The 12909-nt window shown below is 37.5% G+C and overlaps 1 protein-coding gene across 2 annotated transcripts in view; it reads right to left on the reverse strand.

Annotated features, from left to right (window-relative positions):
- LOC137257359 (neural-cadherin-like) overlaps nucleotides 1-11172 on the reverse strand; it is a 47652-nt gene extending 36480 nt beyond the window's left edge. The window contains exon 1 of one of the 2 annotated variants that reach the window (XM_067794684.1): nucleotides 10291-11166. In XM_067794684.1, the coding sequence (XP_067650785.1) occupies nucleotides 10291-10747 (457 nt within the window). In that variant the 5' untranslated portion in view covers nucleotides 10748-11166. Of the gene's footprint in view, nucleotides 1-10290 lie in introns of both variants that reach the window. The other variant, XM_067794685.1, reaches the window with a different exon arrangement.
- Between the last annotated feature and the right edge of the window lie 1737 nt (nucleotides 11173-12909).

A 12909-nucleotide genomic window follows, 5' to 3' on the forward strand; every position in this document is an offset into this window, starting at 1 on the left:
AGCAGGGAAACCTATCTCAGGGACACCTCTACATGGGTTGATAGTGGGGATTTCTAAATAAATGAAGTGTGATATGCTGTATATCTCTACATCAGGGAAACCCATTTCAGGAACACCTGTACAAGGGTTTATTTACACAGAATATCCATGCAGCAGGTATGTCAAGTTAGAAGCGTATTACTTATGGACACCCGTCACTTTCCAAAACACCATCGCGGAGACACTATCAAGAGGGGAACACCACTCTCTCAATGTATTTAGAAAATCATGAAGATGTACCATGTATCATGTTCTTAATACGCATAGTCTACTTCACTGACCCTACTCAGCTATTGTGAATATCCTTGGACAAAGGTACAAGAACATAAACATGATAAACAAGACATTTCTGTGTACTCTTCTGATAATGATATATCCTTAACTGGCACAAGCGCCTATACCTAAAGTGTCTCAACACAAAACTGTATCCCCACATCAACACATCAAAGAACTGCTGTCATCACAGATGTTTGAGCATAGCCTTCCTGGAGACACTAGCAGGCTCTGAGTGAGGGTATCCCATTTCATAACACCAGTTTACAACCTATAAGATGTCTGGCAGATGGGAAGGCCAGCTAATGAGAGCTACATGCTGTCCGTTCTACCTCCTATTCTCAGTCTTTCAGCCTAATTTACCAGTGAAAATTAGCTTCCCTAAGGGTTTAATGAGAGGAAAATTCTTGTGTTCTATAATAACTTCACATAAACTTCAGGATGGATTTGAGCAGCGTTTTATGCTAGCCAGATTATCTGACACTAGTAAGTGGTAGTCTATAGTAAGTGGATGAGTGAGTGAGCGAGCCAGCTAGTACAGTTTTATGCCTCTTTTAGCACTATCCAGCAATATCAAAGTGGGGGACACCAGAAATGGGCTTCAGATATTGTACCCATGATGGGAATTGAACCTGGGTCCTGAGCATGACAAGGGAACACTTTAACCACTAGGCTATCCTACACCCCCAGTAAGTGGATGTATTTACTGGGTGCATCAAGTGACATCAACATTTCAGTGAGTTACTGATGCAGAACTCCAACCAAAATCACATCAGTTATCAGTTGTCTTGGTTCAGCATGACAATATTTCATGCATCATTTGGAAAATTCTCTTTTCTGTGGTTAAAGTTGTAGCATTAAGCATATACTAGGGTTAATGTACGGAAGTGTCAAAATTGTGTCAGCTGTGCAACACTGCATTCTATACAATTTTGTAAAGTTACATATTTACGGTGGATGGACCTCCATGTTGTATTTGCAGGGCCAAACACCAGTTGTCATTAAAGTCATCATTAAACACTGATGTGATAAACACCATCACTTGATTTCATACATTGTACAGACACTGCTTCCTTGTCTGAAAATCTAGATGTGTTGAAAATCTTTAAACACATCACTCATATTTCTATGACAGAACACATCCACCTTATCAGTGTCAACAGGGAAAGCATAATGGTACATTTAGTCATCAAACTTGAACCTTGGCTTCCAGCGCAACAGGGCCTGTCACAGATGCTGTGACATTATCCTGGTTCTGCATCCTTCATCTGTCTACAGGGAAGCAGCATCTTCCCATCCCACGCTGTATCTGTCATTCATTCTAATTATCTAGACCTGTTATTCCCAGAGTTGCTTAGTTGACAGTCAACAGCCTTGCGCTAGCTTCAGCTCAGGAGTAATTTACCTTCCTTACTCATAAGGTCTATGGATCTTACCACATAAAAAAATGACTGATAAAACTAATAACCGTATAAATACACTGCAATAAACCACAGCCGGATTGATACTAAAGGTGATAACCAATCGTATACAATGCTGCTAATGTTTGTGAATATCAGATTTTTGTCAGTCTGGCATATCCCTACCAGGGCTGTAGATAGAGCAACATTTGTAAAACATATATGCTCTTGTTAGTGGTCTGTATTTAACATGTTAAACCTGCAAAATATATTGGACAACATGTAACCTGACTGATTCAGATGTATTCATCCTGTAATGCAAAGAGCAAAAGGTTTGCTGTGTACAGAAAATTTCACATAAGTCCCCTCAGAAAATATGTATGGCCTCCAGATTCCTATCTGAAGAATGTTCTTTTTTGTCAATTAGTTCTCAGACATGTTAAATTTTCAGTTGTACAATACCGCTCTCAACCCTTAATCACGCTAAGGTATATCATGTTTGATGCTAGTCTGCCACATTGACTCTGAAAGAAATCCAAGAAGGACCATTCAATTTAGAATATGTGATACGTCCAGATTTCCACTGTTTCTGAAACCGCCTTATGCTTGGATCACTACACTTTGAAATGAATTATTGATGGAAATGGGACATCAACAAATGATGTTGCCTACCAACTGATTGGTGTTTCGAAGGAACTGTGGTACAGAAATAATTGAAGAGTGATTTATATTCACTGTAATGGAGAAGATATCCAAAGCATGTCTGACATGACAAAACATGCTGGATAACCTGATAACATGACACGAGATTTACACATGTTTGTTCAATGGTGCTTTTCAAATTTGTGGTAAGCCTCTTCTTATCAAGTGAGGCTGACAGGAAGCCTTGTATCACCTAAACATTATTAACACAACCGTTTCCTCTGCCCTAGAATCAGTTGGATGAAATTATGAAATGTAGTTCAAAATATTGTGACATGTCAGCTTGAAAATAACAGCACAGAGTGAGGCAGGTGACAGATATTTGCCTCTTTGGACAAAAGCAAGGGCAGGGTACTTGCAAACAAAGTATTTATAAAATCAGGGCAAATCTATGATTTGGAAATATAATCAACAGATCCTTGCTTGGCAAAGGGCCACAACTCTGCTTAATAAACTGCCATGCTTTTCTGAAAACATTTTATCTTATGTACTACCTTATGTTACTCCATTCATTACAGCATGTCTGAACAGCCTCTTTTCTACTATCACATCCTCTACAACATCAAGCAACTGCAACACTTAAAAACAGATCAATATGCCAAGCACCAAAAACAAGGAATACTCTGTTGTTCTAACTCAAAGACTGCAAACACTGACTCTTCCATGTGCTAAAAAACCAACTCAGATACACCAAACATGCTCTCCCATCAACAAACTCTACATCAAAATATAACGTTTATGATAAAAACTGGGGTTTGAACTGTCACTAATCCCAATAAGAATGGGCATGAGTGAAAATACTGAGCGTATAAACACTGATAAATGGTTGTGCATCTGTTCCATGGCAAGGTCATGTGTCTAAAAAAAGTAGTTGCAGCAGCAAATGCGAGTCATCAAACAGCCTCCTCTGTCAGGCACATTGACAAACTGAGGCCAGGAATTCCTAGATCAATACAGCATTGAGGCACAGGAATTAGAGGAATCATGAAATGTGCTCTGCTGCAGACAGGTTCCATCCAAGCTGAGCAGTGGTCCGAGATTCAACTTCAGTGGCAGAGTGGGAGACAGCGCCAACAGAAGATTGATCAGACATGATGGAATGGTGTCCTTCTCTTTTGTGTGGTGCACGCTGGAATACATCTTTAACACTAGTAACACAGATAGTGCGAAGTAGGATGTGATTCCAACATTACGTTTCCTTGTTTACAAATAACATGGTTAATCTGAAATGTTCATTTCATCAGTTCCAGATCCTCCAATCTGTCAATGACAAAGTATATTATTGTCATGGTAACAACAGCCTGAAGGTAGATGAGTCTCCTCCAATAAACCGATGGTTGGTAGCATGAGTAACAATTCCCATGGCTGAAGCATGATTACACAGATAGACATGTCTCACGGAGTAGGAACCAATTATCAAGCTTTGCTAACAACATTTGAAATCTACTGGCACAGGTATTCCATGAAGGAATAAAGCAGAACCATGACAAACAAGGACAAATACTGTAGTGATGTACCACTATATTTAAGGACATTCATGTGTTTAAGCCAAATCGTGTACTACACTGAATATCACAGGTCATTAATGACAAGCCCAAAAACAAAAATGTATTTCAAATTGGCATGAAAAGAAAAAAAAACTAAACAGGTGTTTCTTGATCCATAAATAGTGACATACCTGCTACTTAGAAATGTGCCCTTTCATATCTTCCTTGTATTATTTGCACAATTGTATATGCACCCTTTTATCTGAGTGTGCATAACTGTACAATCCCGCATGTACCTTACTGTCTGTTTAAAATTGCACAATTCTGCATTTAAAACTTCAACAAAAAAAACTGTTTGAGCAGGATACAGAACATCAAAGTCAACTACTGATGAATACAAAACAAATCTAAAAATATTTATCATTAAACATGACAAAAAAGTATACTGAAGATAAACCAGACATTCAAGGTTTCCTCCGGTTTACTGTCCTTGTCAATGACACAGAATCAATAGTTGACAGTCTGATACAATACCAAGTTCCAGACAGAGTCCGACTGTCGCATGAAACATTAACAACCTTTATTAGTAACAAGGAGCTAGTGTATGGACAGCCATGGATTCATTACATGCTAAAACAGGTTTTGCTGCATTTCCTGAGACATTATGCAAACACAAAGAGGAGCCTCAGCATATTCACATATAATTACAAGCACCTGCTGCTTCTATGACTAGCCATTGAAAACATTAATGAACACTTACTCTATCAGTGTGTGATGATTATGTCAAACTATTAGAGATCAAACATTCTGGAACAATCAATTCAGAACAGTGATGTCAGATCTAACCACTTCCTAAATCTTCTCAAAGATGTTAAACAATCTGAAGCCAAAGCAGACTTATACGTCAAATCCTTGGATTACAAAGAGGCTTGCATTACAAAGACTGTACATGCCTTAAACATTGTTGGAAAGACCACATCATTCATACATTTAACATCATTGTTGTGGGTTTCCTATTCCAGATGCACAATAACCTCTTCACATCAACCAACATATCTATTATAACACTGCAATCATGGCTCACAGACCAAGCTTTCGATACATTTTAACATGCGTATATCAAGTGGCCAAGTAATTGTGAAACTGCAACCTTGGGACTGATTTCAGAAACAGATGTCAATATTAACATTAAAAGGATGGATATAGGAGTGTGGCTTCTTTGCAGCAACAAGACTCTGACCATCAGTACCTGACATCTCAGTTTCCAATGTTCTTTTCTGTTTCTGTTATAAAGAGTCAGACAGAATGGTTTTACACCATTCTTAGCATAATTCAGCAAAATCATGGCAGATGCCACCTGCTATGGATACCCAAGGTGGTGAACTGAACCTGAATCTTTGATGCGACAAGTGAACATTGTAACTTGTTGGCTGCAAAACTGCCTCGTGATATACATGACAATGCAGACAATAAGACTTTCAACCCTCCATCACACTAATCCAAAGTCAACATGAACCTGAACATGACACACCTTCTAATCTGTACTGAGCACAGCGCATACACCCTGAGTGTGTGTGTGTGAGGACATTTGCACACCTCTGCCTCCCTACAGTAGGCAATCTACACCCTGGTGTGAAAGGAGGAAAGATTCCCCATGCTTCACAAGAAATATATTGATGTTCTGTCTCCCAAACTCTACAGTGTGTAAAAACATGTGAAACAGATCAATATCGCACTAGAATGTTGGTTCTTGCTTACTATGTAGAGCAGAAAGAGCTCTACTACTCTGCTCCCAGTCTACTCTCCTTTGTCCCGGCTGTAATTACAACACGTACATTGTCTACAGGAACATCTGGCGCTGCTGATTCACTGTCTGTCATAGATACATACGCAACAAGCTTGAACAACACCACTGTCACATTCATGTCAAAACATAACTGCTACAGGTCCCTTGACCTGCTTCAATGCAATCTTACAGAACATGTACAAAATTTTGGTCATTAATATATTAAAAAGCACAATTTTCAGAAAGAAGCTTATTTTCTTATTAATATATTTCAAAGTCTTGGGTAGCAATCATATTAATAGGAACATTTTTCCGGAACAGAATCAATAGTGACATTTTCCATGTGCTGTTAGTGTTGATCATCCATATTACAAATGTAAAACATAAATGACTAACTGACACTGCATTTAAAAATGGAAATCCTTCATCTCAAGTTAGATTTATGGAACAGTATAATACATATGTCCTGTCCTTGAGAGTAGTCCCTGCCCACTTTATTACAATAACTGAGGACAGGTTTATGTGACATATAATTCCCAATATAAATAATTTACTCCAATTTATCACCAATACTCATGGTCTACTCATGACATGATGACAAAACTAACCATTGACAGGTGCCCTCCTTGTTCTCATGTTCCCTGATCAATGTAAAGACTAAATCACATAATCACAGCACTTATCTTGCAGGTTTTCTCTGTAAAGGTTCCTTTCACTACCTTTTATATCAAGACTTGATGGTCCTGAGTGATGTTTGTCATAAAGCAGATCTAGAAAGCTAGTTTTCTACCACTGATGATTAGTGTAATACAAGCATGCTTCCTCTTAACTGTATCAGCATAATCGTTTACAACATGTACAAGCCATTAATTTCATTAAACAGGTTCTTGCTGATGAAAACAGCTTGCTTTTATGTTGTTCCTGAGATTGATCACATGAATCTGGCCCCCATGTGAAAGTGATCTCGGTGCATATTCCTGAAGCAAATTTATTATGAGAAAATGAAGCCTTTGGGATTAACGTGACACCAGTAACCTGTGAAACATTATTCTTCGTCTCTTCACATTGGGGGGCTTATCTAAAGCCAGCTGCCCACTGGGAGGCTTTCACCAAGAAACAATACAAAATGACAACAATCTTGTTCGATAAAGAAACATACTTAATGATACTCAATATGAGACTTTACCAGGAAACACATCACTGTGGCTTGTATTCAAGTTGGCATTGCTACCTTCCTTATTTCATGGATCATGGATATGATGGCTTCAGATTTTGAAATGTTGGAACATTATGAGGTTTGCCTGTTAACACTTACATAGTTTAATCACATTCCTACACAGACTGTTTTGACCTTCACTCTAGCTATGGGAAAGGGATCGGGTAGCCTTGTGTTTATGCCTTTACTTGTCACAGTGAGAACCAAGGTGGGATTCCCCACACTGGTACAAAGTGTCCCCTGTTGTATCATTTTTGGAATACTGCTGACAACAGTGTAAAACCAAACTCACTCAAATTAGTTATGACCCTATGTATTTTTTCAAATACGATACAGTGTGAAGGAATGAGAAACTGTCTGCATCATTCCATAAGAGACATCAAATATATCACTTGCTTCAAAGGAATTTCTTTGAGATGGACCGATGCTGAAGGATGAGGAAAAACAGGGATTTGTTCAATGGTTACAATCTTTTTGTCAACAGACACTGAATGTCCATTGGTAAAGCATACACCATTACCATTCAAATGATTATGAAAGCCATTATAAAAACGATAGTCACCACATTATCTCAGGAAGCTAATCAAATGTAAGTTCAGCAGGTTATCAAATATAGTGATTCAGTGATTGTCTTGTTTTCAAGTTCCATATTCACAACTGACATTCAAACTCAAATTTACGAAGACATGAAAATGGATTGAAAAACAATGTTATTTCTTAGTTTGCAGTTTACCTCAATTGCATGAACATGTTTCAGTCAGATAATTCTTGCTGTTCACTTGTCAAAAACAAATTTTCAACAAAGCAATTGTGAGCTTTTACCACTGAAGGATCTTTCATAATTGTTACTTAAAATAATCCTACTCCTAGATAAAATGCCACAAAATACCATCGAAATGGTCACAAACAAAACATGGTTTGGAGGGTTTGGAGGTTACCATTCTCATACATATACCAACACCCTACTAACATGAGCATCAGTTTGACAAACATGCAATCCAAATAGTTGTTGATAGATCATATCGATTACATCAATGAACAGACTTCTGTACTGAATTCAATTGAGATGAAAACAAAAATACACCCCATGGTGAATTAGTTGTTTACTTTTCAAGCAGTGATCTGCAGTTTTGATAAAAAAGCATATAATTTGGTCTAGCCTGAATAAAAGTTGCAGTGTAACATTCTTCTAATTCTTCATATGTTCACCAACATTTAATGTGATAATTTTATCACCAGCAGTACCATGTTCACCATAATTTAAAACAGTCAGCCAAATCAGGTTTTGACTTCGATCTGTTGAGATTAACCTTTTCTTCATTTTCTTGTTTCCTGGTGTTCGTCATGTTTAATGTAATGTAATGTAATGTAATGTAATGTAATGTAATGTAATGTAATGTAATGTAATGTAATGTAGTGTAGTGTACTGTACTGTACTGTACTGTAACAAGCCATATATCACATTACACCCCCATCCCACCTTTCTTCATGGAAAACTCTTTAACAGTCATTTTGGGGACATGTTCCATCATCTTACGGCACTAATGTTGAAAAAACTAGTCACGATGTCACACACCATACAATTTTTATACTTTATGCATGTGGACCTAGTGTTTTGTAAATAACTCTTCATCCAATGATCCAATCGATCTCAAATTTTGCAAGTGGATGTCAGACAACCTAATCACATTGTAAATCACAGATTTTATGTCTTTGTATGAAACAATCTTTGTAACTGTCAACAAAATAAACAGCTTGTAGCAGTGGCAGTGTTGGGTCAGAAAGGTCAACGTTTGTCAATGTAGGTCAGCTCTGCACATGACAGGTATCCAGAGGTGTCACAGGTTCATTTCCAACAAATAGCCAGTGAATGACATCTCTGATGACCCTGATGTCAAAAGAATCTAACCTTGGATGCCTACCTTTCTGTACAAGGTTTTGTTACTGGTTGTTGGTTTATTTCTTGAACTGCACATGCATTTATCTTTTTGACCCAAAACTGCTGCTGTCACAGGTCACTGGCTCCCTGCCTCTTCAAGCTGTCAGCATTCTGCTGTTTATTGACAGTTACATAGACAGATTTTGTCATACAAATGCATAAAGTCAGTGATGTACAATGTGATTAGGTTATCTGAGGAAACATCCACTTGCAAAGGTTGAGATCAACTGGATCATTGAATGAAGAGTTATTTACAAAAAAAAAAAAAAAAAAAAAAAAAAAATGGGTCCACATGCATTTCATGCCAAACTATACATTTTTAATCCTACCTGTCCCTACCACCATTCAATCATCCTGATTTTAGAGGATGTATTCATCAGTTGCAACAAATGAAACAAAATACAAATGTATTAATTAAGGGTAGATATAACAATAACCATGACTTTGTTACAGTACAACAGGTTGACAGGAAACAACATCTAAGTCTTATGGCCTCAAGGAGATAATCTGTCAGACCGTGATCAGACAACTTTGAACTTCAAGACTCTGGCTTGTACCAGATCTGGCATCTGAACTCTTTCCTGTTTACCTAAACTCTTAAAAGCTTGCCCAGGTCAAATTTAATGTCCAATTCACTGGAAAGGGGCACCTGCAAAAGATCCTGACCTATTGCTGTTTAAGCTAGTACCTGTGCTTCTATACACATCATCAAGCACATCACTAACACTGAAAATCACCTGCCATTAAACATACTGCTTAGAAGTGACTGTAGAAATTGTTGTCTTATTAGAGGACAGAACAAAGAGGACAATTTAACTTAAGGAAAACCAAAGCAATATTGATTTATGACCATTTCTTGTCTGCATATCACACTAATCACGTGACTGCCATTATATTTATCCACAAATGAATGGCTAAGGTTTGTCTGTGAAATGAACATATTGTGTTTGGAGATTATCATGCTACTCTATCAATATTGTGAAATGGCAGTTGTTGAACAGGTACTGAAGAAGGGTGGGGCACACTTTGTGTGAATCATCAAAAAGCCAATTCATTAACGAACATTGTGTCATATTTAGGTCATGTGTGAAATCAGACTCCATATTTCTGATTATATGTTCCCAGACTTCTGTTTGGTGGAGTGATAATTTAAACTGCTTCATTGTAAGGCCTAACATTATTAAACATTGTCATTTCTAAAAAGAATCCCCTTTCACAAGCAGAAAAATTCTAAAGGCCAATGTAACTAATAATATTTCATGCTATGGAATAAAACATTCCTGGGCTGCTGATTTTATTTACTTTCACATTTAAACAGTCGATAATCAGTATTACAATGGTTGGTGTACAGGTGTTTGTGACATTGTACAAAGTCTCGTGAATGACACAATTCAAACCTTATTATATAAAGCATTTAAGTATAATTCATATTTGTGTATATACGTTACCTGTGATGTTATTTTGGTTTGTGGCTTTGATTACGAGCTGAATGCTCCGCTGAGTATCGTCTTCATAATCAAATGTTCTACCAGGTTTCAGTCTGACGTTTCCAGATGTCCTATCCACAGTGAACATATCAACCGTGGAAGAAACAATCTCAAATAAATGGGGACCAGTAACCTCTGTATTTAGTTGGAAAATTGGTTCGGTAAAAGTGGCATTTTCGGCGATGGTCCTTTGAATATTCACTGGTGCAGCGCGCTTCACTCGTTCGTGAAATGGTCGGGATCTGGCATGGCGATGGTGTGTCAAATAACTGCTTGTTTCGGAATTGAAATCCACATCTTGCATATATATTATATTGTGGTCCTGCGAACGTAATCCATGGACTGAGCTCACAAAGACCAGAAAGGAATGTAGGAGAAACGCCGCTTTGCAGACGCATCGGTTCATGGAAGCCGCCATGTTTGTCAAGGTGAGCGACCCTCCGAGAAAACGAGATCGGTGTTTCCAATTAAAAAAATCTATAAGATTCACAACCTTTAGCAACAAAAAACCTCACACATGGTCAGTAGTTAGCGTGGATATGCCAGCATCCACTGACGAACACACATGTAATTTCACAATCTTGGTTTAAACGGTTGAGGTTTTCTCCTTTGAATCGAAAATTAGAATATCCAGACGAGTCGAGGTATCCCCTCCGCTTCGCACTTTGTCTAGCGTTATCCCAACGTACAATAATCCACCGATTTCCGAATATCCATTCACCTCTTCCCAATCACTGTCCTTTCTTCGTGTGGTGATTCGGATCTATCTACCTTTCTCACTCCATTACTCACTCTCCTGTTATCTGTCCTCTGCTTCCTGTTCGTATGTAGCGGAGGGAATGTGATGGCTATTCCCTTCCCCTCCCTCTTCGTGTGCTAACAGCGATTTGAGCAAAGCAATCTGTTTTGAGGCGCACTGTAACACACGAGGCTAGAAGAAAGTATATGCGTTTAGGATGATGATAAAACTAACATATATATGTATGTTGCAAACGTTTTTGGATCTGAAAGACTTCACCGACCGCACGGTGCAGGAGGGGGGTAACAGTAACAGCCCATTTTGTAAATATTTCTCTTCAACCAATGCGGGCGTGGGCAGTCTGATGTCATGCGCACCTTTGATGTGACATACCTGTGCGATTACTCTTTCGAAATGGAAGTAAAAAATAATCGAACTTGTAAGAACAGAGAGTAGTGACACCTTCACGAACGTAATTTACAATTGTGATTTTGTTTTTTGTATATATTTAATATTATCGTTAAATGAAAGTGACTGTAAGCAATGACACCTGTAAGCTTGAAAAACAAGATGGCGTCATTTTCCATTTATGGGAAATTAGGGCACGACGCTTTGAAAGGTGAAATAATGAACCGGCGACATTTTCAACGTGCAATGAATCAGCACACACATTGACAGAATTCATGCTCAATCGATATGCCTGTTTTATTATTGGTTAGACTTGGATGTTGTAACGAACCTGTTTGGGTGTGTAGATAGCAATCAAAACCAGGGATAGATTTAGCGACATACTTGGTTTACCTTGAGTATTGAATGTAAATTATGAAGTTTGCTTTGTGATTTTTGTCAAATGTTTTGTTGTTGTTTGACAAGGGAATCTTCAAAAAAGGAACGACATGTGTTTGTCTTAGTCATTGAGCTATAATTGAAACAAAGCATTGTTTAAAACTGACAATTTTGTGTAAAACACAAGCATTTGACGAATACATTAAAATAAACATACAATACGTCTAAAGATATTGGGCCGTATCGTTTACACTCCCGAGGTTATGTAAATAAAGATGAAAAGAATAAAATAGTAAAATAAAATATATATCAATAGCTTTTTTTATACTCATGTTGCATTTATCGGGGTCAGTTGACTATTAATTCATATTCTTTAATGCCATAATCGAATGCTGAAATTGCGATCTGTTGATTATTTGGTCGAATTTATTTATTTATTTATTTATTTATTTATTTATTTATTTATTTATTTATTTATTTATTTATTTATTTCGCTTTAGGTATCTCGCGTAAGTAAAATTGACTGACAAACATTCAGTTTGTAAAGTCAGTAACGTAAGTTTGACTATCAGAAATACTGGCTGATATGACCGAGTGATTTTCGCTTCTAACGCTAATTATTTGTTCTAATCTGAATGTACAGAAATATTATTTAGCAGTTTTAATTATATCATTACTATAGTACCAACATAATACTCACGATGCCACTTGTAGAGTATAGGGTCGATGTTTGGACAAGAGATGCCGAAAAAAATCGGTATTTGTTAGAAACGTTTACAAATATAACAATATTTAGACGTAAAACAAGGATCATTTACAGAAAAATCCGATTTTTATATTTATCGTTGTTTTACAGTTTCATCACAACACTTGAGGTAATGGGCGGCAGGATATTTAATATCTTCTGCGCGCATTTGGCTACCGTTTCAATAAACCATCTTTATGGTCGAGTGACCTGTTCCAATAAACATTCTTTACAGTCGGGTGCTCTCTGATTACACTCTGCTCACCATTAGTGCATTGATTTAGTTCTAACAGGAAGTCAAACTGCGAGA

The sequence above is a fragment of the Haliotis asinina genome, chromosome 12 (genome assembly GCF_037392515.1).
Source record: "Haliotis asinina isolate JCU_RB_2024 chromosome 12, JCU_Hal_asi_v2, whole genome shotgun sequence".
NCBI classification, from domain to species: Eukaryota; Metazoa; Mollusca; class Gastropoda; order Lepetellida; family Haliotidae; genus Haliotis; species Haliotis asinina.